The following is a 27,302-nucleotide window of genomic DNA, read 5'->3' as shown; positions in this document are numbered from 1 at the left end:
TGGGGGAAATCTGTTCAGGTAGAGAACAATGTCTCACGCTGTGTACAGTGTACAGTAATTTCTATTTTCTTTCATGATGCATCCAGAAAAATAATATAATTAAGGCCACCGCATTTGGTTTATCTTTTATACAAACAGAATAATGAAACTAAACTCAGGTTCAGAATCAACATCCAGTTTCCACTCCCAGCTCTTTTGTTCAAGAAGACCAATGGCTGCACTGAGCATCCACTGTCAAGGGCTGGATTGGCTCACCCCAGGCAAGCACCCAGCTGCCAGCCTAGACTGATCTGCACCCTCCCTCTCAAGGACTTTAAAGGAATTCTGTATTTTGGCAGTCAGACAGCTTTGCTAGTGGGCAGTACACACATTAGAAGTAGCTGTGCTATGGTGGTGTTGAAGCAGACTAGGGAAATGTCCAGCACAGGGACTCATTTCTCCTCAGGCCCTCACAATATTGGAAAAACCAAAGTGTGAATTACAATCAGTGAAAACTCCTCCTCTGGAGGAGGCAGCATCACTGTTCCCAGATAAAAACGTGTCCTCTGCTTTGTCAAATGGTGCAAAGTCTTGGTGCTTCCCTTGGTGCCCAGCCTGGGTGCTGAGGGCAGCAGAGGGGGAAGCTCTGCCCCAGGGAGGAATGGCACACACAGGACATCTCCATCCTTAGCTTCTCTGACTGGCTGCTCCAAGCAGGTTCTGCTTCTGCCTGGCAGTGACTCCTCCTGCCCTTCCTTCCTTCCACACGTGTTTTGTGCTTGCTGTGGAAGCTGTTTTAAGGCACTGAAATCTTCTCATGCATTGTTTAGGGAGCCTGGACACGAGGCCTGGATAATGAAGCGCTTCAGTGCTGCAACTCTGGGATATTGTGATTCCATTTTTCCCCACATACGGAAGAGTGAAATCATGTAACTGTTTAGTAAAAATATTGCTTCAATTGAAAATTTATTTGAAGTTTCTAATGTCACCGAGTAGGTACAGTTTATGAAAGCCCAAGTCCTCTTCTGCTACATTAAAAAGAATAGACAAAACCCCCAACACAGCTCCATTAGAAACACCCTCAGCACTCCCACTGAGCTGAAGGGTGCAGAGAGCAAACACTCGTGTTCTGCATGGTCTCTAACAATGATTTCAAACACCACTGGCAACAGGCAGAAAGTTCCTCCCAAAGCCAGAGCGTGCCCCATCTTCACCCCACGAGTCAGGGAAGCCGACGCATCGCACGGGATTCAGCAACAGTAATTCCTTAAGACTTAAAATTAATGCATTAATCACGTTAATGGTGATCCATTAATGTGAAGAACCTGAAGATAAAAAGGCAGAACCAGGGATGTGCTCTGTAGCAATGGCGTTCCAGTTCTAGGGTAATACTGAATTACAAAATTTGAATGACTAGAGGATTATCCATGCCAGCAGAGCGTGTGAAGTGAATACCAGGAGAGCAGAAAATGATGGCACAGAACATTAATATTTCTACGCAGGGATTTGTTTATGTTGATGGTGTGATTCAGAAAGGTGACTCGACATGGTTGCTTCTTGAAATCAGGCCCAAAGTATTTAAGGACCAAAATCATTAAGGTTTTATTTAAACGATACACTTGTTTACGTCGTGGCAGAATGATCCCTGTATACTGATCTCAAAAACTTTGTATCAGTAATGCCACCACTTTGAACACTTCCAGTTAATTATCACTAAAACATTTTGATAATGACAGTGTATTTTCCAATATGAACAAAATGAGGGGGAAAAATAATAGAGTTTAGTAAAAAAAAAAAAAAAAAAAAGCCAAACAACCTTGGGAGCACTGACTTCAACAAGTTTAACAAATATTCAAGCCACATTTAATAACTTTATAAAACTAGTATCAAAGTAAAGAATATATAGTCAAAATACAGAAATCAAGTTGGGTGAGAGGAAACAGCCTGATGAGATCAAACAGAAGTTAAACAGAACAGATTAATATAAACAAGTTAGCTGAAAGGTCGCCTTGCTCCGTGTAGCACTATTTCAGCAACTCCTCAACAGCCAGCTTAGAAGGAAAAAAAATAAAGATATGCATCACTTTAAAATCCTGCTGGTATGTTTGACTGTGATTGTTTGCAGAAACAGCATCATCCCCAATTTATAACCCATGTTAATTTCTTATTTAATAAATGGAGTGGAATTTTTTTTTCCCTAAGAAAACGGAAGTTCAGAATGAAGCGTCTGCATTCAGCTTTCCATTACACATACATTTATCGCTCTGTTGGCTAGGAATTCTTTTATTTATGAACTGCAAATTATTAGGATTTTCTTACACTTCTAAACCTTTTGTTTGTCATAGATACTTCACTTCTAAAAGTGTCCGGTGTAGCACTCACTAATTACAGAATTATAAAAGGTAGAATAAGGCTTTGCCTGCTCAGAAATTCTCATTTTTGGTAAAGGTAACAATATATCGGCATCACTAACATCTTAATAATAGGCATACATTTAATTTTATATCACCATCCTTCCAAAGAAAAGACTAAAAGATGTGTGCAACTGGTTTTAGCTCAGTATAAAATTTTCAAATCAGAACTCATTCAGCTACAATAAACACTATGAATTACATATAAACATAGATGGAAAACAATGTGCCAGGCTTTAAATGAAAAAAAAAAAATTAGTTTAGCAGATGATGATCCTGTAGTGCTGTTGTGCACTATCCTGCAAGCCCAGAGATAAAACAAAAAAAGGGGAGAAAAAACAGACGGGGAAAAAATAAAAAAGAAAAAAAAAAGAAGGAAAAAAAAAAGAAAAGAGAAGAAAAATAAAGAAAAAACCCCAAACAAACCAGTTTTGATGCAGGTTTGGCATCAACTGCACGTTATGGTCTTAGCCTCAGTATGGTCATTCTGTGGTTGAGAAATTTAAAGTACCAGATTTTTCCAGGTCAGGTAGCAGGTGCATACATTTCAGACAAGAGAACTACGATTTCTTTAATTTGAGATGGGATCAATAATGTATTGTTAAAATGTCCAAAGTGTGCAACAATAAGGCAGATTTCTTATTACACCACCCCTCAAAATACCCATTGTTTGATGAACCAAACAAGGTGCTTTAAACCAGCAGAGTAATAGGAGACAAGCAAGTGCCAGAATGAAGGAAAACTGCTAAAATGGGATTTGCCCTTTCTTTCACAAGGAGAAATAAAGAACTTTTGTATCTGGTATTTGAAAGGTTTTTAACAGCTGATATTCAATATCAGCTGATTCCTGAAGTGTTGGCAAGATACCAGGTTTCTGGTACTGGCCATGTCTAATGTTATTTAAATATTCACATCATGCAATAAGCAGTTTCACACTGCAACGTAATGGAAAATACTTCCTAAACTGAATTGGAACTGAGACCCAAAGCAGAACCAGTAAATAAATATCTTGCATATATGTCAAACTATATTCTCCAAACAAAAACCTTACATCTTATCAAAGAAGTCAGAAAGTACTAACAAAAATTATATGCTTTCTACTATAATACTGTTAAATTTCCATGGCTGAGAATGTCCCATTAATTTTTTCTGCCTTTTTAAATTAGTTGACAAAGTAGAAATTCAAACACAGAAATAAAATGCATATATATGAGAGCACTGGCTCAGTGAGATATCAAATATACAGCATTCTAGTGTCAAAAGTACAGGCAGAAATGTCCAAGATTTCTTGGTGAAAAAGGGGCATTTGAGGAGTAAAAATTCTACTTAACAATCACTCTACTTAACAATTTTAACAGTGCATTAATTATAACAAAAGCTGGATGATAAGTGAGCAACAGAATCATAATGTTCAGTGTTCATAGCAGAACTTTATCCTCTGCTCATTTAAATGAGGTTGGAAACATATACTCATATGTGAAACTTTAAGTAGCTATGTTTGTTTTCTCAATTTTTCAGGATTCTTGCAAGAGGCAAACTTATGGAATTGAGCTGGGTGTCAGTACAAGGTGGTGCTCAGAGAAGTCTTCCTCTCGGTGCTGTGCCTCTGGCTTATCAAAGGATGATTAGTCCTACAATCTTGTTTGATCTATTCTTTTGCCTCTAGGAAAAGGGTTTCTTGAGGATACAGTTTTACCTCCAGTAATGATTTATTTGGATCCAGCTGCGTCACCTGTAAATACATGAACACAAAGATATGTGTAAGTAGAGTTTTGAATTCTTTATCTTCACAGTGCAGACTTTCACTGGGAAGATTTTTGAGTCCTTCCATCAGTAATAACTGAAGCAGTGAGTATTATTTTCCAGGATGCAGATTGAGAAATATATATTGTGTTTGCTGTTGTTGTTATAAGTATTATTTTGTAGTAATAATGAACAGAATAATAAAAAAACCACCAGAATCCCTGATATTAATTCCAAGATGGTCTGGTTCTCTACCATAAACTAAAGCACAAATCTATTTTGGTCAAAGTTAAGAACTTTTGGAAGGTTTACTAGAACACATGAGTTAAGATGAAAAATAAAACTGCACTCCTAGATATCATCCCAAAATTTCAGTCAAACTGATGGTGCAAGCAGCACAGCCAACCCAACAGGATCTCTCCATTGAAAAGGGAAACTTTATTTTCCTACTCCCTTTCTTGCTCCAAGTCTCGTGGTGGCACATCCAGCTTGCACTCACTTCAACGCTTTCCAGACACCTCAATCATCCCAGGCTGGGAGAAAACGGTTTAATTGTGTGATTATTACACAATATATTTACTTATATAGACAAATTAATGACAACAAGTGTCCCAGTGTCCTTCTAAAATTCAAATTTACAAGCCAAGCCAATGTTATGACATCTTTCAGAATACTGAAAAGCTTCATGTAGAAAGATGAAACATTTTCTGAAATATTTCACTTATTATTTTAAACTTATTTTCCGCGGTAATTCTGTTTCCTTTTGTTTTGCTGTGTGAGCACAGCAGTTACCAGAAATCTGCTTGTGAATAACAGATTATTAGTCATATGCCATAGATATAAATGCACATGCATGCCAATAAACATTTTTTCCAAAGTTAAATTTATTTCATCTATGATCAGAGCATGCCAACGCTTTCTAAAAATGTTTTTTGAAAACACTAAGGGTATAGCACACAAAATGCTATGAATTAATATGAAATGCTCATGTAATTTTCTTAAAAGCCTAATTTACTAATCCTGTTACTATTAACAAAAATAGTATTGCTTCTCATTCTCTCCCCCAACTAAATCAGGCAAACTTGAAATGTATTTGTATTTCTATTGTCTTTTTGAATAATTAAGGAAAAATTATTATTTAAACAAACATTCAAGGCTTATCACTTCCTAAGACCATCACAATCAGTGTCATTTCATCTGACTGCAGTAGATTTTTTTTAAAATGACATAATTAAAAAACCAAACCAAACCAAAAACCCAAACAGATGCATTATTTTTATTCCCAAAGCAGAAATGTATTTTCTTAAACTTCATGTACTGCGGTGAGCTACTGCTAAATGTCTGAAGAGAAAAATAATTTACAAAAACCAGACTCAATTTTAGATTCCTATTATCTACAGTCCAATTATGCATTCCTGCACAGATGCTGCTTGAATTATTGAAAGGTTATTATCTACGAAAGCAAACCTGTTATGTAAAAAACAGCCAAAGTAGTGCATTTAAGTTTGTGATTACAGAAGTATGCTAATTAAGTATCTTGTAGCATTTTTTAATGTTTTGGTATTCTGCTACAGTCTGTTACTGAACAGGGAGTGAGGTAAAGAGGGGTCTGTGCAATTCACAGCTTCTGAGGCATTGGGCACCTGAGAGAAGCAATTTTCCTCCTTTTCAGTACAAGTCTGTATTAATTTAGGCATCTCTGTTTTCAAATCCTGCAACCATTTTGTTGGGGGTTTTCATTTGCCCTTTTTTTTTCCAAGAACAGGCAGGAAAGTCATAACACATCTCTTTTACACTTGGAAAAAAAAAATCTCAGAGGTATCCCCAGGCACTGAACACAACCTTGCAGGCTGTAACCATATGGAACACGTTATTCACTTGAGCATAATTCAAGATACATGTCCTAATCTAAGTTTGCAAACTTCAAGTGCCTTAAATAACAACAACACACGATGTTCCTTCCTCAGTGAGAAGGGTCCTGGGAGCCTTCTGGAGTACCTGCAGCACAAGGACTGTGCAGCTTTTCACCATAATTTCAGTGTGCTGCTTAATTCACTGAGGGACAGCAGAGTTTGCAAATGTTTACACCATTACCCAATTAACTAACAATATGGCTCCTACATCTGTCAACAAACAAAGCTGTTGTTGCTTTGTTTTAGCTCCTTGGCATTTTCTGTTCATATGGATCGCCATTGTACTTAATTATCACACCACAACCCTTCTGCAGCTTCTACTTTGTTATTTGTGCCTTGTAAATATGTTGTTTACTACAAAGAAAAGAAGCCTTATTAGTGAACACAACTCCTAACAAAAGAAATGGTTTCTCTTGTAAATATATGAAGGATAAGACCTAAGATGCATTCTAACTTACAGTTTTTTAAAAATAATTAGAAACCAAAGAATGATCTATAACAGAGATCAAAGGAAAGAGGGGTAGCCTGCAAAGGTGTGTTCAGTGCAGTGTTCTACTGAATCTAATTCACTTATCTTTATGTGCATTATTTCATAATGAAAAGTATAAAATGCCTTTAGATGTGTATCTGTGTGCCTTGTTTCATTACCATTAGTATAAATTCTGGAGCCACTTCAGAGCTGCTACCCTTTGGCATGATGCTCTTCCCAAAACAGCCCTGCACACAATATAAGTTACACTGTCCCAAAGCCCTCCTCCTTTACTAGCTGAAGATTTATTCCATGTTGTTAGCAATTACATAGAAAATCATTGAAATACACCTAAATACTGAATCTGATTTCATCTGTTCCACCTATGTGGCAGAATGAATACTTTCTTGTAAGGCTGCAAAATTCACCTTCAGCATTAGTTGAAGGCCTTAGCAAATGCTAAAGGCACATTTTTATCTGTATCTTCAAATCCTACAATATCTGACTTTCTACCAGTTGTAAGCACACACTCGAGCAGTTACCTCATGCCTCACACTGTGAAACCAGCTGAACGTATTTTTCAAATCTTTTGTGGGTTTGCTAATGCTTAATACTTTATATTATAATGGAACATGAACTAAAACCTCTTGAAAAGAGACTGTAAAGCGTTCCAAGCTTATCCAGTGAGGAGGGTGGCAGAGGAGGGACTCAGTGTCCAGAAGCTGAGAGTATAACACAAGTGACAACAAAATTACTGACACTCAAGCCCCAGAACCTTGCCCAATGCCAGGCAGGTGCACTCAGGGCTGTCCCAAAGCCCTGAACACACAGAGAGCCCCAGGAGATTTTATCTTCAGGCAAATGACTTTCTGTGCAAACCTTAACACTCCCCTCCCTTCAGGGAAGACTCCTCTGGGCAACGTGACCAGAGGTGCTACAGGATTTTATTTCTGCCAGGGTTAGATCTTGCCATGGAGCTGCTTTCACTGAAATAGTTTAAGCTGATAAACAAAACTTTTATTCCAACTATGGATTCAGTTTTATGGGACCTTAGGTTTTGGTGCACTGGAGCTGTGGCTTCATCTTTTAAAGAGTTTTCTAATTCAACCAATGTTGGTTTGGCGTCAGGGAGGTCCTAATTTAAATAAGTATTTGTTTAAGTGAATTCTGTGGTGATTATTCCAACTAAGCACTAGCTCGTTGAAGTACTTCTCTGCCACTTAAAAGTTCAAATTATTTATGACTCTGCAAGGCACAAGGCTAATTCTTACACTCCTCCTGTAAGAATGCAGCAGCTGCTTACACTTCATTTTGAATAAAATTAATTGGGTTTTTAGATAAACCAAAAATGAAAATTAATGCTAGTTTAAACAACATTTGAATACATTTTCATAGCAAAGTCTTTTTCCTTCTAGAATAACGTCACAGTTATTTCTGTCTTCACCTCTGCTGACCTGTCTGTTCTGTGACACACTCACATCCTGAGCAGCTGCACTTTTACCACTAACAAGGTGTGGCTCCTTACCCTCCCTAACTCTGCGGGGAAAAGATAAATACAAAAAAAAATGGCTTCATGCCCAGGAAGGTAATTTAAAAATAAAGAATCAAATACACAATTATTATGACACTTACACAAGCAGTAAATATCACACCCTTCACCTTTCTCTCCACCCTAGGACAAGGATCTGATTCCCGAGGAGCACAGCCTCTATACCACTTACACACGCATGAATACATTTAATGAATCTAACGGACAAAGAGTTCTTTTACTCTCTTTCCTAATCCTCCTAAAGTATAAATGCAATAGAAATTACTTAAAGGCACACCTGGTAAAGTACCAGATCTGTTTAAAAAACTATATTTTCAGAGTGACATACAAACAAATACAGTGAATCCTTTCTACCTATTGAAATATCTCTGGGTTACACAGATAATACGCTCAACTTGAGCAACAAACAAAAGTAGAGTTACTTTATAGAAATATATGCAATTAGATTGGGTTTAGTTGAATAAACTTGGAGATAATTTACATCTGAATTGAAGAAAGCCGTCACAAACAAGGAAAAATATGTCATAGTAAAAGACTTGTAGCCTCGATCCCAATACAAAGCTTTAATCCAACACATCACACTGACCGTCTTATTTCTCTGAAGAGGTTTGCTCAAAAAGCATATTTAAAAATACATTTACAAAGCAAAGTAGCAGCTGTTGATAAAACAGAAAATTGTGATGCTCTATCCTCTACTTTGAGCATGCTTCCCATTTTTCTCTTGGAAAGCTGTGCCATGCTCCGAGATGCAGCTGACCTTGATGTAGAGTCTAAGTTTTCATTGCCTTAACATCATTTATATTAAAAAAAAATTCTGCACAGATTTTAATCAGTGAAGGCTGACTGCCCTCTCTTGCACTACTTGACAGTAAATTAAGAAGCAACTGTGTTTTCTCATTTTCTAAAACACTAAACATGACAGGGTGGTGCAAATAACAAGGGTAAGCCCAAACTCAGTGTTGCTACATTTGTACAGTGGCACCTGGACTAGCTGGTGCTTTTTAAAAGTTCTAAATGAAAATCTGATTTTTCAGCTGGAATAAATACCTCATATTTGCAAAACAAAGCCTAAAAACCCACAAAAATGAATCTTTTTTTTGGTCAAAACTAAATAAAACCCCAATGTTAATGATGTTTTTAAAAATACCAGATTTTTACTCAAATCCTATAGCTTTTTAACAGTGAATAATGAAAAAAATACATAACTGTAGTTTATCTACTTTCCAACAAAAGGCCTTAGGAAGGGCTGTGTACACCTGGGTAGTCCTGAGGCAGTTCTGTGCCTCTTTTTAGCCAAGGACCAGAAATTTTATTTAGTGATCAGTACTTGCCCAGAATATGGCCAAAATGCATCCAGTTACCAACATTACTGAACATTTCTTTTATATTTCCTTCCAGGAACTGAACTCACTTTAGAAGATCTTTACAAAAAGGCTGCATCTCCCTCTAGCCTTTCAAACAGCTCATTCTCAATGACAACCAGAGCACTCCTTAATTTTGGCAGAAGCACAAACACTGAACTATTTCAATTAAGAAAAGCCTCTCTGAATAATGTGACTTTGATTGTTGTGGTGCTAATGGTGCTGAAGTTTTACACAAGTTGCCTTGAGAGCAAGGAGATGGAGATGGAGTCAGCTGGAGTCACATGCAGGTCCTGACCTGGACATTGATGGTCAGATTTTCTGCTTTCCTTCCTTCTGGTTTGAAATCTTTGGTTTATTTAGAAATTCTTTATGCAATTTCTCAGAAAAAGAGAAGCTGACAGAAAATCCTGGACCTTGTTTTTCCTGACAAAGGAACTGCAGGAAGAGGAGCTCCACTACCTTCTCCCTCACGCTATTTACCTTCATTTTTCTTGTTGAGCAAAGAAAGTTTAAGTACTGGCATTTACAGATGAGAGCATTTGTATGTTAAGCATCCTCTCTGCTGTGCCAGGGAGCAAAACAGTCCATTACTTGTGGGCACTGCTGCCTGTGTGCTCACAGTGAGCTAACAATTATTCATGTATTTAATTACTTTTTAAGTGTGCTAGCTACACAGAAAAAAAGATGACATCCCCAGAAATACCACAGCTTTCACTCTGGAGATCCATGAAGAGCTGAAAGGAAGCCACCAGCCACATCCTCTGGAAGTTTGAAAATATACAAATACATTTAGTGCTCCAAATGAACTGTAAGGACTTTCCTTTGCATACATCTAGAGGGGAATGGATGTGAACACAGTCACTCCCAGAAGAACGACCCAGGACTGGATTCAAGTGCGCTTAATTATAATTGCATGAAAAAACAATCCAAAAGGATTTTTATCACTAGTTCAAAGGATTAAGATGTTCAGATATCACAATGATATCTACAGTATAACATTGTGATTGGTAGATAGGTAAATGGAATAAAGAGAGTGCTTAGGACTGCTTTGGTGATTTAGTCTGATGCATTACTTAGGCAATTACCAAAACAGCAGGAGATCATTAAATTTTCTGGTAACCAGACACAGCAGTCTTAGTATCATACTAGTACAAAGGCTCTCTATTGGTATTTTATCATTTCATTTTCTTCCTACATGGGTCAAAAGAAGTCCACAAAATGGATATTAAACACGAATTCTGGAGAAGAAGTATGAAATATCTTAGCCCCAGTTCATGCTGGATAATGCGATATGCAAGAGCAAAGCTCTACAGCTTAACTAAGGCATCTTCCTGCAAACAATAATGTGCCTCCCCTGCAATAAATGTTTTGTAAAATGGGCAGTGCTGAATAAAAGAGCACTTTGGGTGCAGGGATGTGCACTGAAGGGCTGTTGGGTGGAATATGTTAATCCCACGTTGGCATTAGTCACTGGGTAACTAATGAGGATGATTCACGGGGAGCTGCACTCCGCATTGCGCATTCCGCGCTGGGTGAACGCTGGTGAGCCCCGAGTAAAAGAGCTCCTCTGAAACGCACACCTATTTCCTGAAACTGGTTAAACAGTCCCTGTATTCAAACAGAGCTGCTGTGAGAGATCAGAAACTATACTGATCTACAGAATGCAATTCTACTTCTTTTCTTACGTCTGGGAGATGAGATCTCCTTTCAGTGACTTCATACACGAAGGGCTTTAATCCTTCGCTTTGGATCAGTTACTTATGTAAAGACACTGGGTCTCAAAAAACCATATCAAGTCTGTCTTGCCTGGAAGAAAACATTGTGAAAAATCTTTCTGTAATATTCACAGAATTTTTTACTACCTATATGGAAATTATATTTCCACTAAAGTAACCATCACGTTTCAAGAAGCAAAATACCCTCGATGTTCTCACAGGTGCTGTCACTGACTTCACCACAGCAAGATCGTCACCTACTCCCTTTTTGAGGTGATGACCAAAAGACTGGGATACTGTTCTTTGTGAGCAAAAAGCTTGTTAAATCTGGGAGCTACAAATGTTTCGGTGTCCTTTCCTCTTGCACTCGAGGTTAGTCTTTCCAGTCCCTGCACTGTTACAAGGTGTCAGGAAGAAGGGTCAGAAAGAAGCCTTCAAAAGAGGCATGGGAATATGCCAGTCTGGAATGGCCAATTTGCTTAGGCAACTTCTCAGTGTCTTAACTAAACCAAACCTAACTGCTTGAATAAATAAAATAACAACAGATCTTGAAAGGAGAGGAAAGACAAGGGCAGGTAGTATTGACTTAAGGAAAGCTGTAAATGATAGGAGGAGGGATATCTACCTTTGTAGGTGGCTGTGGCCTTGTGTAAACTAGATCAGAGTAAGCACATGACACCAAGGACCAAAAAAATTTAAATTATGTGAATTAAAAGAGGTGGCTACTACTTTATGTAGTAGGAAAGATAAATATCAGTAGCTGAAATGACTGGAAAAATTACAGGTATCACATGTAATTCTCAAAATTTTTTGAACCTATCAGGAAAAATATTTCAATCATCTGAAATCCTCCTCTGCTATAAAACACATATTCAAGTTACTTTCCTGATTTATATGAAATTACTAAAAATATTATAGGGTGTAGCCATGACACTGCACAAATCTTTTATCACAATAACATCTTCCATTTTTCTATCAAGATCATCATTAGGGGGAAGAATGTTAGAAGTCAAAGATGGGCTGGGACATTTAACTCTTTCATGAACTATTTAGAGAGTTTAAACACGACCTAATGAGTTTAAAAGTTATCTGAAGGCAGTAGTTTGCACAGGGTGAAATTCAGAATAATCCTTACAAAGAATAGCTGCCAGAACTCTTATACAAAATTGTCAAACTACCTGGCATAGCAACATAAGGACCATGCACCAACATCACCTTTCTGATAACATCAGAGGGTAATTCCTTGCTCAGGGGACTCCATACAAGTGCTGCACCTAAACTTATGATCCTGTGACATTATTTTCACCACTGAGAGCAGCAAAGAGGATTAATCCTGCCAATGCACAGGAATGAACAATCATATTTGGGTTTGGAGGAATATCTTAATATATATTCCCATATACTCCCAAAACTATGAATTGCCTGGCCTTAAATTTACTGAAATCCTGATCATATCTGATTTAAATTGACATGCAATTTGAGTTAAATTTATTTTCTGCCCTTTCAAGGGAGATTTTTTGTTTCTGTTTATTTAAACTGCTGTTGAAATTGGTTAATTAAAAGGATTTAAAAAATCTTAATACTCTAAACAGAGCAAACTGGTTCTGAATTATTAAGCAACATTTTAGATGCATTTAAATAACCTTAAGTGACTTAACTGCCACCTGATCCTAAGCTGTGGCTCAGAAAAATAAAATGTGAAATACTGTAGAAGTCTTGGCTTACCAACGCTTCCAGATACAGTAAATAAAGAGCTTAAGTCTCTAATACCATGTCTGCAGAAGGCATACTCTCAAATACATAACTAATGCTCCACCTCAAGGAGAAACCAGCAGCAGAAATTATAGCTTGCAATTTTGATTTTTCATGAGAAATTAATAAATTCAATCTTTCAAATATAGCTTTTAGAAGGAGGAATCATGCCTGGCCCTCCCTTTCTGAGAGACACCATAAAACATTCACAAATATGTGAATGCCCTAGCAGGGCAGCTGAAGCCCAGCTTGGGTAAATTTCTGCACATTCCTCTTACAGCTTCAGCTAGACCTGGTCCACTTCAGCTTCTTGCCTAAATGGGTCAAATGCCCACCCTGTAAGATGTTTATGGTTTTAGGAAGACTTGTGCACATCACCAGCACTGAAGTAAATGAGGAATTGATTATCTGGAGGGCTCCAAGGCACTGGGAGAAGGAGGATGTTGCTGCTGGGGGGTCAAGAGGACTACCAAAGTCAGAGTTTGGGAAGGCTTTTAAGAGAAAGGGGCTTAAATACTGAACTAGAAGGCTGACTGAGGACACCAGTGCACACAGAGAAAGCTCTTTCTGTTATAGTTCAATGTGATTTCTGGAAGAAAGGGAACTATAACTGAAATCAGCACACACATTTAACAGTGCACACATTTGCTCCCACGAAGCCTTTGCAGGTGTATTTAAGAATAATGCCAAGAAACACAATACAGCTTCTCACTCCCAAAGATGAGCTTGCCAATGTTCCCAGAGTCTGAGGCTCCCTGCTGCCCCAAGCTCACATTTGTGACACACACTGGTGGCACAAGATGTGGTGCTGAGGTACTGAGAGAGGAGCTGCTTAATATCTAATTTCAGCACAAAGAACAACACAGTCAGTGACAAAGACCCAATAACAAGTCACTGCATGTGCTTAACTGCTTTGGAATGTCACTGCTGCTTTAAAATCTACAAGTAGTGTCTGGAAAAGGTTAATCTGTGTATTTACTCATGTGTAGAAGTTTGTATTTACAGTAGGGTTATGATACCAACTTTAAGTTAGCTAAGGATATCTGTGTAAGCAACTGGAACATAGGACTAAGAACTAATGAATTTTTATTTATGAAAGATGTAAAAATACTTCAACAACACTGTATCAGGACTGATGGCTTTGAACAGCAGGTAAAAAGGCTCTAACAAGTTTAGCACAAGAAAATGTTGATTTGGTTGAAGATAATCCCCTTGTTTAGATAAGACAAATATTTTTGGGGGTGTGTATGTTATTGTAAAGCAGATTAGGAAAGAAAAAAACCCACAAACTAACTTCAGAAGACATGTTTTCATCTTATTGCAGCAATACTCCAGCAAAGTCATTCTGATACTTTCAAACATATTTTTTCCAAAATGTTATGTATAATTTAAATACAGATATTTTAAATACTCTTGTTCTCTGGAGCACAAGCATCCCAAGAGCTCTGTCCTTGTAGCACAGTGTATTTTCAGGAGTCTACAGACCACAAAGCCCAAGGCAATGAATATATACTTTGACTGTATTTCTTCCAAGCCATTCAACAATGCCTTATTTTTATTTTTTTATCTGTCTATGGAGTTGCACGCTTCCAACTTTCCAAACCTGGGGAACATGACAGATGTCATTTACAGTTCTCAGTGGTTAGCAAATCCCTGGGGAATATTTTTTGTCTGTCGTAGCTCTGGTGGTCACAATGGCAACGGGATTCATACATGGCTGAGTCAATCAGCATGAATCATTTATGTGACTCCTCATACATGGCATTATTAGGTTGGAATCATAGAAAAAAGATGACAGGGTCTTTGCTTCCCACACAACAGACCAACAGCTCCAGACCCTGCCACTAAATTCTCCTTTCTTTGCCTCAGCCTTTTCTCCCTGCCAGTTTCACAGATGTATTGACAATACCTGCCTGTTCTAATTTAGCGGTATTTTTTTCTTTTCTACTCTTTTTAAAATTTGTTCTTATGTGATTCACCTGATAAATTTTTGAGGTTTTTTTACAGATTACTAACCTTCATAATGATGATATGAGTAAGTACAGAAATAGCCAGTGTAAAGTGAAAAACAAATGTAAAAAGTTAAGAGTAATATACCTGTAGGGTTTTTGTATTAAATTATGTATTACATCAGAAATAAGTTACAGGTGGGGAAGCATGACTTGCAAAATATTTAAAATGCAAAAGCCCATTGTTTAGACTGCAAAACACTGTTTTTCTTCTGGCAAGTCCACTGAACCATCAGTAATCCTGGAAACACAGGTGACTTCTAGTCTTTCGTTCCACCAGAAATGATACTGCATGCTTAAGAAGTAAAGTTAATTAGTAATTAATGAGATTCCTTAAAGGCTACTTTTCAGTCTGACTGATTAGGATTCCCAACACAAAGTGGAAGAAGAGCTGCAAGCACTGCAATCCTGTTCACAGTTGTGCCAGAAATGGCCACTCACAAGGCTGTACGCTGGCTAAGGATGAGCTTCTTCTCCTTTGGAGGACTTACAAATAAGGTGATAAAACAAGAGGTATCTGTCCATCAGAGCCTCATTCCTAGCAAACTTCCCCAGAGACAGTGATGGGAAACAAAACAGAAAAAAAATCCAAATTCCTGAACTCCTTTGGTGATCAGTGGCCTAACCATTGCCTGGAGATGCCTCCAGCAAACAAGAGCCCAGCTGGTCCAGAGCTGCCCCACTCCTGCAGTGCTCAGGCAGTTCAGCAAAGAGCTGCTGAACCTCACCCACCACTGCTGGGCTCTGTCCTAACACCTCTGCAGTGCCCAGTCCCTCCACCTTTTATCCAAGGCCCCTGCACGGCTGGACCCATTGACTTTCATCTTTGCTGCAGCAATGACTAAGTAAGGAATGAAAGCTAATTTGTGCAGAAAACACAGAGGTGGATTTTCAAAGAAATTTAGGAGCCAGCACAAAAAGTATCTGTTGATTTATCAACAGAATTTAATTGGCTATTGTAAGCAGTGAGCAGTATTGATTCTGAAAATCAGCCATAGCAAGTTCATCACAGAATTTCAAGGTAGGAGATGTAATTATCTACTGGTATTATGCAACAGGTGGATCAAATATTTATTAGGATGTACTTAATAGTTCCTAACTGGGTACTGTCTGATACTCAGCCTTGTTCATAACATAAAGTTGCATCCAAATGGCAAAAACAGAAAGATCAGAAGTACCAGCCCACAACAGACCTAACCCATGAACCACCAGCAGTGTTGATGGAGCTTCCTTCAAAACAGGACGTGAGCAAAGCTGGCTCAGCATATTCAAGTTTCCATTGAATATGGTCCACAACTTTTCCTGAGATGTAGGATTTTTTACAATGTCACTGGAGGCAGGCTTCACAGCTCTGGATGTAACATCTGACAGCACCTGGCTCAGAGCTTGGCAGCACTCAAACACACCCAGGCACACCTTCTACCTTCTATGCTATAACACCCCAGCCCATCGAACCTAAAGGAGCAAGAAGCAGAGGTATTTATCCCTGAAAGGTATATTTACTCACATCTCTCCTCGGAAAGGTGCCCAGCAGCTTGTACTCCTCCCAAGGATATCCCTTGGAAGCTACAAAATCAAAGACAACCTGCAGCTTGCTGCTGGCCAGGAAACGGCGCTCGAAGAATTCTCCGCTGGGCGTGCGGATGCGGAGCTTGCTGACAGACTCAGTGCTCTCCTCCTTGGGCTCGGGGGGCAGGGACTGCTCCAGAGAGAGCCTGATAGCCTGGGGAAGGAAAAACAAAACAACCATTTCAGGCTGCACTGCCAGCAACAGAAGAAAAGGGCAGAAAGCTTTTCTTTTTATTTCTTCTAGAATTTCGAGATGTGTCGCAGCGCTCCAGAGCCTTTCTATCTCAATGACAAAATAATTTTTATTCGCTCCTTAATAACAGCCCACCAGACAACTAATTAAAATAAATCCTTCTTTATAACACATATTATTAGGTCTACAGTTAATGCACGATGGGATACGTAATTTAATCATTTGGCAGAAAGCCTTGGAAAAAAATTGAATGAGAGAATAATTGTCAAGTGGCCAATTGCTTCCTTAAAGGGTATAAATTAAAAGGCAGTAAAAGTATTTCTTTAAAAGCACTTGTCAAATTGCCTTCCTCTTGCAATGGTAATTGACCATTTGCAGTACACTGGACCCTTAATGGCAGTTCAGAGTGAAAAGAAATATATGCAAGAAATTTACTATAAATAAACTGACACACTGTTGAAAGATGCAATTAAAAATGCCACGAATGTACATTAGATACACAGAGTACACATAAAATTAGGAATGACTAAAGAAGAAAACTGGGAGAACAGAAATAGAAGCCTGAAGATTTAAAGTTAGTAGTAGTAGTAGTAGTAGTAGTAGCAGTAGTAGTTGTATTTGCAAGAAGAAGGTTCCGAGTACAGGTGAACACATTTTCTGCAACAACTTGCATGAAATCAGCCCTCAAATTGCAATGACACCACATGACAGTCACATGTGTATGAATGCCTTCCTGCTGATATCAAGATTTTAAGGGCAGGACCCAGGTCTGTGCTCTCTGTCCTCCATCTCTGGGAGCTCCTACAGCACCAATCCTTTGATTAGATTTTTTAAAATAAAATTAATGGCTAATATTAGATTGCTGAATGAGGTGGGCTTGGTTTTCAAGGCCATTTTTGGTACTCATGGGCAGCATCAGCATCTGTCAAAAATCTGCTCATACTCAGAAGCAGCTCTGTTGCAGTATCACCTCACTTAAGGTGGCACTTAAAGAGAAGGTAAATGAATGGAAGAAGCAGCACAAACACACCACCTGCCCCAAAATGTGCCTAAAAGACAATTTTTCAAACTGAAGAGGCAGGCAGGCAGGGATTTACCTATTTTCAAGGAACTTTCAGTTTACACAGTTGCTATTTGTGCCTTTGAACCCCCCCCAAGGTCATTTAGTAACAGAAACTGATGGAGGGTGATTACATTGCAGGGAAAAGACTGGGCAGAAGCAAAATTATGAAGGCTTTTAAACAGTCTACTTCTTACACACACACACTTCTGAGCAAATTATATCTCAGTATAAATATTTATACATAGAACTTGACTTCATTTTTGCTCATCTACTATGAGATTATATTTTAAATAGATTCTATTTTAATTTTCTCCCTCTCCATTCTCAACCACCTGCTTACTATCTTGCTGTTTTGACATTTCCCCACACAGTATAACAACAGATGCTACATTATTTACTGAACCCAATCAATTATATTATAGAAAAATAAACAACAGTAGCTCATTAGAGCTCCTTCCTTTGTGCAAAGAGTGCGTTGCTCCCCAAAGTAACCACTCTCCAACACTTCAACATAAAATGGCAATTTACAGTGGATATTCTGTACCAGCAAACCAAGTCAGAAAACAATGGCATGATGGATCACATTAAAAACTCTTGGATCTGAACAAGCCATTTCAGTTTGTTGATAAAAAGATGTTCAGTATGTGAAGAGCTCAATAGTCAGATTTTAAAATACAAACTGAACATAAAGCCACTTCTGTAAGTAAACACTGTTGCAAAACAATTCAGTCCAAGTAATCTGTATACTTGAAAATGGGGAGTGTTAGTAAACATTAGTGTTAAAATCCCTTTTGTTCTACTAAGCAAACAGATCCCATTATTTTCATTACTGCACTCTGCATTAAAACAGGGAAGCCCAGGTACATTTTGATAACGTGGGCCAGTCTTGCAGCCTTTGCATAAGGAAACCATTTCCAAAAGGCCAAGGTATCAGAAAAGCTTCGGGAGCAGATATAATGAAACAGAAATAATTATTATTTCTATGCATGCAAAATAACTTAGAAAAGAAAAAAGTATTTCTTGTTCAAGACTGAGCTGATTGTGAGCCTGTTCCTGCTACAGTGGATTCATGTTCAGCTGCCATTAACCCCACAGAATTGCCATCCCACAACTTAGCCCAGACCCTGGAAAAGACTGCAGGAGCCACCTCTGAGAGGCACTGGGACCTCAGCCTTTACAAAATTGAGAGAATCTACAAAGTAACAGCTTGAGGAACAGAACTCTTCACAGCAGAGAGTTTCTGTTTTCTTACAGAGGCCTAGAGCTATAAAGTACTTGTTTAAAGACAATTTTCATCCTAAGGAAGATTTTGTAGACGACTGTTCAGAATTTTTTTAAAAATACCTCAAATCCAAATTTCAAGATTCTGGATTTTATTTTCTTAATTTTTTTCTTAATAAGTGGATTATCTCCCAAATTAAATTTGGCAGCTTGTTCAATCAGAATTGCAGGTAGGCTTTGTGCTACTTCCTGGAAAAAATGAAAGGGCTCCATGTTTTTAAAAGGAGTGGCTGCAGAAAACAGGCCAGAGCCTCCCAAAGATTCCAGCATTTACAGAGCTCATTTCACAGATCTCCTGTGAGCAGGTCCATCTAATATCTAATATGGGTATTTGAGACCCAGATGATATAACAGAAAAGCTATTAAACAGCGGATGAAAATTATTTAACTGCACTTTGTTTCACAGATACACACTAAGAAATCAACAATAGTAAAGAAATTTGATCATATTAAAAAGTATGCTTTGAATTGAAGTTGCAGTGTGTGTTAATGACAGTTTCAGTGCTCAAAAGCTTCATGAATTCAAGAAGTTCTCAGGGAAGGTAAAACATCCCACCTCACGTTCTTCCTCCTGTTCTTTCCGGATTTGTTCCAGGCGAAACTGCTCTGCCATTTCTCTCTCTTGTGCTTCCCTCTAACAAACACAAAGGACAATCCCACATAAATATGAGATAAATACAAATGCAAAGAAATTTCTCAACATTTCCACAGAAATTAATACAAGAGATAGGATATTTGCTAAGCAACTTTTTCCTGCCATTCCTTTCCCAAATTCTATTATTAAATGCAGCTAGGATGGGTTTAGCTAAAAGATCTCATCCTAGTGACTTTATCTGGTGCCATTTTACAACACTGAGGACTTTAGGGTCTCATGTTCAGGGCACAGCTGGAGGCAGGCAGTGCTATGCACCACAGAGAATTCCCAAACTCCAAAGGGTTCCCATCCCATGGGGTCTCTCCTCAGACACACCTTGGCTCTGTCAGCCTCCAGTGAGATGCGGTACGCCTCGTCCTGCTCTCTTTTCACATTTTCTCTGGCTTCACGTTCATCCTGAAGGTAAAAAAAGAAAAAAAAGAGGAAAAAAAATCAAACAGTGGACCAGTATGAGAAGTATCTTTATGTTCACCAGCACTCTTTAATCCCAGTGACTTCAACATCACCCAGCTACCTCTAGGAGAAACACGTTCAGAGATGCCTCAGGGGTGACTGTAGCTTTAGAAATTCTGACTGCTTGAAGCTCTGATTCAATTGCCAGGTAAGGGAATGGTGTGCCCAAGCCCTGGCCATGGCAGGCACACAGAGCTGGAGAGGAGCAGCCTCCAGGAGAGCAGAACTGGCTGAGATGAGCAGAGGTTTAGCCTCAGTGGCTTATGCAGGAGGCTTCAACCTGAGTCCATGGGAAGCAGGATACTGAAAGGGAGATATCTGGCTAGGTTATGGTGAGAAGAATGTGGCCATGGGAGTTGGCATGTTAATGGAACTATTCCATAATAGGCCATGTTTCTTGTTCTGGTTCTCAGTTGGTTCAGGACCTGTCACATATAAGGTCAGGTTCCTTTTCTGTGTTCAGGATTGGACCCCTGCCCTCAAATATCCTATATATTGTTAAGTTCACCACACCTCTTGGTCTTTGGATGTTTACCCTCTGATCATGTGGTCTCTGTGTTTGTTATTTTCACTATTAAAGTTCTTTATTTTTCTAGCAACTCCATCATTCCTGCCCCTCTATTTGTGCCACTCTCACCTGGCCGGAGGGGACTCGGGGTCACAGTGAGCCAGACTGTGACAGAGGGGACCCTGCAGGGGGGTATGGGCTGGAGCTGGAGCTGGGGGGATTTCCCTCCTGCACCCAACAGCTTGGATGGTTTTGTAACAGGGAAGTGTGGTTTAGACACTGAGGCTGGATTCTCAGACTGACAGTGGGTAATGGCTGGTCCTGACAGAGAAAACCCAATCCCAGGTCCTTCCTGGGTCAAAAACCCCTCAGCAGGGTCCATCCAGGGTCACGACTATCAAACATCATCCAGAAGCCTCAATTCACAGTGCTGAATATTACACAAAGATGGGCAAGCAGCAGGGCCTGCTCTGAAATATCTCAAATGGACACATGGAGGCAAGCAAGGAACCATGGCAGCAAAAAGCATCTTATCAACAATCACAGCACAAAAAAATAAAGGTTTACTAAAAACACACGAATGATAAAGTGAGGCATCATCCCCACAGTGGAGGATCAAAGAGTGGATATCCCCAAAAGCTGGAATAACTGCACTGGGGTGATGTCAAATAAAGCAAAGTGTACAATCAATAGCTTCATACTCTGCCTCTGAAGCAGAGACAGTGGCTGCTCCCCTGTGCTTACTCGTCTTACGTCTCATAATCCCCCAGAGCCCTGCAGGGGCTGCACTGGTCCCTACAAAAATCAATAGGATTTAGCTGTGAGACTGCTGGTGGGCTCAGCAGGGTCTCTCTGCAGTTACCATAACACAGCACTTGCACTGGGGCAGTCTGTCCCCTGTGTTTCACAGAAATTAAAGTCTACTATCGCTTCTTGAAGAATTATGTGATCATCCCATTCAGCTGCAACACTTATTCCACATTAAAGAATCATTTTGCTAAGTGATCAATTTTCTCCTCAAGACGTCATTATTTGGCAAAAACTCAATTCTGAATGGGAGGAGCTCATGCTAACTGTAATTATCACAACATACAAACATGCCAAGATGTTCCTCAAGATAAACCCTCGAACATCTCAGTGATTAAATTTCTACAGTAGAATGCAAACACAGGAGGAAAGGATAAACTGCAGAGAAAACTATACAACTTCCACTTGGAAAGTAGCAAAATCTTTTCAGAGGAAATTCTTCTTCCTTACAGAAACAGGACCCAAACTTATTCTACATCAGTGTGTCCTGAATTTAATTCCAAGATTTAGAAACCATAACTTTATTCAGCAGAGCCAAAACACGAGTAGATGTAATTCTTGTTCAATGCAAAAAAAAGGAAAATAACCACCATATAACTTTTCCCCTTCCTGGCTACTGTGGACATTGATGAGTTTTAGGTAGTCTGCTCATGGAACTTGAAACTGATAGCAAAAACATGAATAATCCATTTTTGAGATGAGGGGGCATTGAAATCATTAAATAGCTCCCATTTTTATGTTTTCCAAATATGAGGAAAGCTTGTTGAATACACAGAGGTTTTCCCAATTCTTCTCATAGATGGAACATAACAGTAAAGAAAAAACATTTGTGCTATTTATACTGAGATTTTTCATAAACAGACTGAAAATTTATCTTAGAACAGTGAGAATCCAAATAACCTTTTCAAATCAGCTCATTAAAGGAAGGTGATTTCTGGCTATTTGCCAGAGGACAAGCCTTTAAAAAATATTTAGAATTATTTCAGAGAGAACCTATTCAACTTTCATGTTTTTTGACTCCATGTATGACACCTAACTCCTCACACTGAATTTCAAATGTCACACAAGTCCAGTAATACCCAAAAGAACCCAAAAGGAAAATTAGATACAACTATTGCAACTACAGGGTCTTCTCCATCAGAAATTGCTAGCAATTAATATAGAGTTACTGTGGTTTATAAAAAAAAAATTTAAAAAAAAATACTGATACTATAGATTCTACAACTAGAATTGAAACATGAATTCCAGGCATTAAAAAAGTTAAAATTCCTTCTTCCCTATTCATTGCAGCATCATCATCCTAGAAGTGGATTATGAAAAAGATGTCAGGAATGTGGAGAATTACCACGCATGACTGCCTGGTCCTCACAGAAATATGTGAGCCACATCTAAAAGCAAATGACTGTGCCACTGAGCCCTACACCTCACTGAAATAATACTGTTCTTACTGAAACAGACCTTAAAAACAAACCTGGAATCCAGAGCTCTTTGGGTAAGCAGCAGATGTAATCCCATGAAATGCCTCTTTGTACCTACTGTGTTAATACTTCTGTTTGCTAATACTGCTCACACTTAACAGGAAGCAACTCCTCCACAGATTTTACGGCTAAATTGTGGTATTGTTCGGTTCAGAGTTACACCTTGGACAAATTTTAAACATTAGATGAAGCAGTTCTCCCTTTTGTAATGCAGTTTCTTATTTTAGTCATCTCTTCCTCTAGAGAAGAATGAGGATGCCTCAAGTTCACCAGAGAGCAACAAGAGAAAACTCACATAGTGACAGGAAAAGCAGAAGAAAATATTTTGCAGAGAATCTTCCACTGCACTAACAAAGAACATGTCAAGAATAGTCACACCACTAATAATTAATATAAAAAAATTCAGAAGTGTTATCCATCAATAAAATTTGAGGCAGCTGATAACTTTTCTGTTAGACCCTACACAAATTGCAGTCAGTATTGTCTGAACACCACTAAATCATCTCCACAGTGCTTTTGCAATGAAGGCAGAACTGGCACCCTCCTTATTCAAGAAATCAAAGTATAAACAGACATGGCTTATTCTGGGTCATTTAAAAAGCCTTCATCAGAAACAGGGCTTACACAGCATTTGTGAATTCCACAGCAGTGACTGAAGGCTGGTGTGAATGTAAACCATGCACATCCCAAGGGTTTGGGGCTTGAGACAAGGGGACAGCACTTCTTTGCACCTAAAATGGGGAGAAGTCAGATTTCTGCTTTCCTGATTTGACAGCGAGACCAATGGGAGAACATACATTCCATGGAAGGTTGGAAATTTGAAAAAAATTGCTTTTATTCACAGAATGTGCTCTTCAGCTATGACTCTTCTTTGCTATTCTGCTTCTTAGAGATGCAGTCAACCCAAAAATATCAAACACTTATGAGGTAGCTACAATTGACCAGAGAAAACCTTCTCCTGAATAATATCCAGTGCATCAAGACTAAGAAAAATTGACAGATAAGATTAAGAAGAAATTTAGGATAACTCTCTCATATAATTATTTCCTAAAACATTTGTTGAAGTTAATCCTGAAATACCTGGTAACAGGCATTTTCAGATGCAGGATGATGGACAAAGAGGGGTTCTTGATTGAATTTATGACAGTAAGTTCTACAAGTTAAAAATATTTGGCTTTTTGAATGGGATATTTTGCTGGAAAAGTCAGCATTGGCCCTTCTGGGCCTTTTTTTCCTATTTATTATTGTCATTTCTGAAAGTAGGATTTAATGATTTAACCCAGGAATCAGCTTTGCACCTGAGTTGTCTCAGGAAGCTGTGTTATATTATTCCCCATTGCCCTTTGGGACCAGTTTAACTGTGAAGTTAAATCGAACGAGACAGAACTTGAGAAGACAACCAGGAGCAGAAGACATTTCTCAGAGCACCAGTGAGTAAAATCTATTACAAGAAAGAAAGAAAAAAAAGGAAAAAAAAGTGTATTTACAAATGCTGACTGCCTATCTGAAAGACAGTTCATTTCACTGAACCACTCCTGAAATTAAAATCTGCAAATGCTTAAGGCTATTCACGGGAGCGTTAAAGAGAAACACCCCTTTATCCAAACAAACCAGTGCAAGAAAGGCATTAATTTGACTCACTAAGATGACAGACTTGCACATTGTATAACTTAAACATACGTGATGGGGAATATATGGGAAGAAGAAGTGTACACAGAGTGTGTTGGGTGTATGGGAACGATGAGGACAAAGCTTTAGGGGTGACAGAACCATGGGAGGAGGCAGGATGGGGCAGGGTGAGGGGCAGAACAGCACAGAACCACCACAGGACCCTGCCTGCCCACACTGAGGGCTGAAAGCTCAGTTCCAGATACTGATTTTTGGGAATTAACTCAAGTGACATGAGGAAAATCAACCCCCAAACCTTCAAGGAGTCCTGCAGTGCCTTTCTGTGGGAAAAGAGCCAGCCAGTCCTGCTACATCTGCCCAGCTGGGCTGAACATTCAGTGACTGGAGCCACCAACATGTACAGCCTAAAAGCACCAGGGACTAAAGAGATTTTATCTCCTTTCTTTCCTCTGCCATTGCCTTGCACTTTGCCAAAGCTCTAACCCTGTTGAGAACTCTTGAAGGCAGCACTTGCACCCACCAGGGTTTGTGTGGCCAAGAGCTCAACAGGAAGCCCATTGTTTGGGCTGCTATCATATCACAAACACAAAATCGGAAAATTCAATCAAATAAATTTTGATTACTGTAGTTTAATTAGTTATAACTAGTAATAATTAGTAAATGTGCTAATTAGATTTTTTGAAGGGTTAAATGCCAATCTTTGCTAGGTGGCTGTCATCGCCATAATGCTTTTGGGCTTTGGAATTTAATGAATTTTCTGTATTCTCATAATCTCTTGTTGTGCAAACACTATACACCATGATACACATGACAGTGTTAGATGGAACACAGATTGCCAAGGTATTCAGATTTCTACTGATTTACATGTGAGCTTCAGTCCCTAGCAGAAATTTCTGAGGTCTCTTGCAGAGCTGATGGAAGCACTTCCCCTGCATTTGACAGCAGTGAGGCAGAAAAGGAGGAAAAGACACGGTGATACCAGGCTTCTCAAAGCACAGTTATAAAAATATCACTTGGCCACTAAAGCCTGAAAGCACTGTAGCAGAGAAAAGAGGAAAAAGAATTTATGCTGCTGTTCTGGAGTTTTGGTTTTCCTTCAGGTGTTTTTAAATCCTCATCCAGATATTGGTGAGGAAGGACCTATGTTTTCCTCAAGTACCTAGATAAGAGATGCCACCCAAGACCAGAGAGGAAAGGTGGTGACTCCGCAGGCCTACAGTTTTCTACAGCTTATCTTCAGACTCTGTTTACAGCAGTTTTTTCAGTTTAAAAATTCTCAAGTGTCTCTCTTTACACTACAGACCAGTGTGCTGGCAGACAGTTTAAAGTGAATGAAAGGTTTTAATTGGTATTTGTAAAAACAAGAAGGTGTCTGAAGCAACTGTGGGTATTAGAATTCCACCTTGAAGTCTAATCCAAGAGCAGGAGCGCCAGTGTTGCATAACGACAAAGATAAACACGACCAGAGACCTACTGTTACTTAAATGTGGACAAGTTGGACCAGCTGTGTAACAGTCAATGCTTCTACAGTAATAAATGTTGACAGCAAAAATAAAAAATGCATTACTGAGGCATCATCAAATGAGCCCTGTCATTACATGGAAACTCCGCCCTGTATAAGCTTGTCAAAAAGTGTTACTGTAATCCTTTGAGAAGCCTCCTCCTCAGGCAATGAAGAAAAAATGCTGAGGATGGGCCCAGAACAGGTGTGCTGTGCAGTAATGCCAGGATTTAATCACAGATCTCTTCACATTAATCTCACAAAGGAACTAACTCGGATCTATTCGGGCCCATCACGCCACACTGAGATGATTATTTAACTATCCAATTAAAGCAAGCAAGCTCACAGGGTGTTTAAAAATGGACATTCCAGGGCGTGGAATACTTTACAACTATTATTTGTTTTCCTAAGCCCAGCACCAGGCATCGACACTTAAGAGGAACTGATACTCAAGAGGAACTGATACTACACGCTCTTTTCAAAGTCAGCACCTGAAAAATCTCAGTGCACACCTTGACTAACAGTGGCAGAGGCTGCTTATCCCTGCTCTGAGATACCCCCTCTTGCTTACAGGAGAAACTCTTTAATGACATTTATTACCACCCTGTAAAACCCCCAACCCCACTGCCTGAGCAGTAACTGAGGTGTCAACTCCTGTAGTGGTGACCAGGGGAGGAAACATGATTAGAAAAGGAAGTGTGTCCATCAGATGCATGGAATCATCAGTGCAGGTGCAGAACAACTCTGCATACACAGTGTGAGGTTGGACTTCAGACCTGACTGTACTGGGAAAGGTGGGACTGTGTCCTGGCCAAGTGGCTTCACTGGTGATGGTCACTGAACCCACAACTGAATTATCCATTGGCCACTTCTTATCAGGAGAGCCATGGGAGCACACCAGTGTGCTGCTAATCCAATTTGCTATCTGTGGCTTGTTCTTACAGCAATTTTTTGAGCAAAATTATAAAAGCAGACAGCAGGACACCCAGACTGTATGAACAATGTATGTATGTACTATCTATGTACAATGGCACATCAACAGCACAGTCCAAAGGAGGCAGGGGGTTTCCAAAATGTCATCTTGTCAACACAGCAACAACTCATGACTGACCCAGAACCCTGGAGAGGCAGGGAAAAAACTGGGACAGCAGGTTGGTCTCCCTTTAAGAAAACCTGGGAGAGAAAACAGGTGCAGAAGTTACACACCAGGACAGGCATGTTGGGCTACTATGAGTACACACGTGCATCCCAATGTTTTTCA

The 27,302-nt window shown here is 39.2% G+C and overlaps 1 protein-coding gene across 2 annotated transcripts in view; it reads right to left on the bottom strand.

The window, feature by feature from the left end:
• Window positions 1-926: 926 nt before the first annotated feature.
• FAF1 (Fas associated factor 1) overlaps window positions 927-27,302 on the bottom strand; it is a 153,989-nt gene continuing 127,613 nt past the window's right edge. For both annotated transcript variants that reach the window (XM_063407099.1, XM_063407100.1), the window contains 4 exons: window positions 19,981-20,061; window positions 19,567-19,644; window positions 16,412-16,627; window positions 927-4,122 (listed from right to left, as the gene is read on the bottom strand). In XM_063407099.1, the coding sequence (XP_063263169.1) occupies window positions 4,039-4,122; window positions 16,412-16,627; window positions 19,567-19,644; window positions 19,981-20,061 (459 nt within the window). In that variant the 3' untranslated portion in view covers window positions 927-4,038. The remainder of the gene's footprint in view (window positions 4,123-16,411; window positions 16,628-19,566; window positions 19,645-19,980; window positions 20,062-27,302) is intronic.

This window comes from Prinia subflava, chromosome 10, assembly GCF_021018805.1.
Source record: "Prinia subflava isolate CZ2003 ecotype Zambia chromosome 10, Cam_Psub_1.2, whole genome shotgun sequence".
In the NCBI taxonomy this organism is placed as follows: domain Eukaryota; kingdom Metazoa; phylum Chordata; class Aves; order Passeriformes; family Cisticolidae; genus Prinia; species Prinia subflava.
The sequence above is the reverse complement of the archived record's forward strand: the minus strand, read 5'-3'. Positions and strand labels throughout refer to the sequence as shown.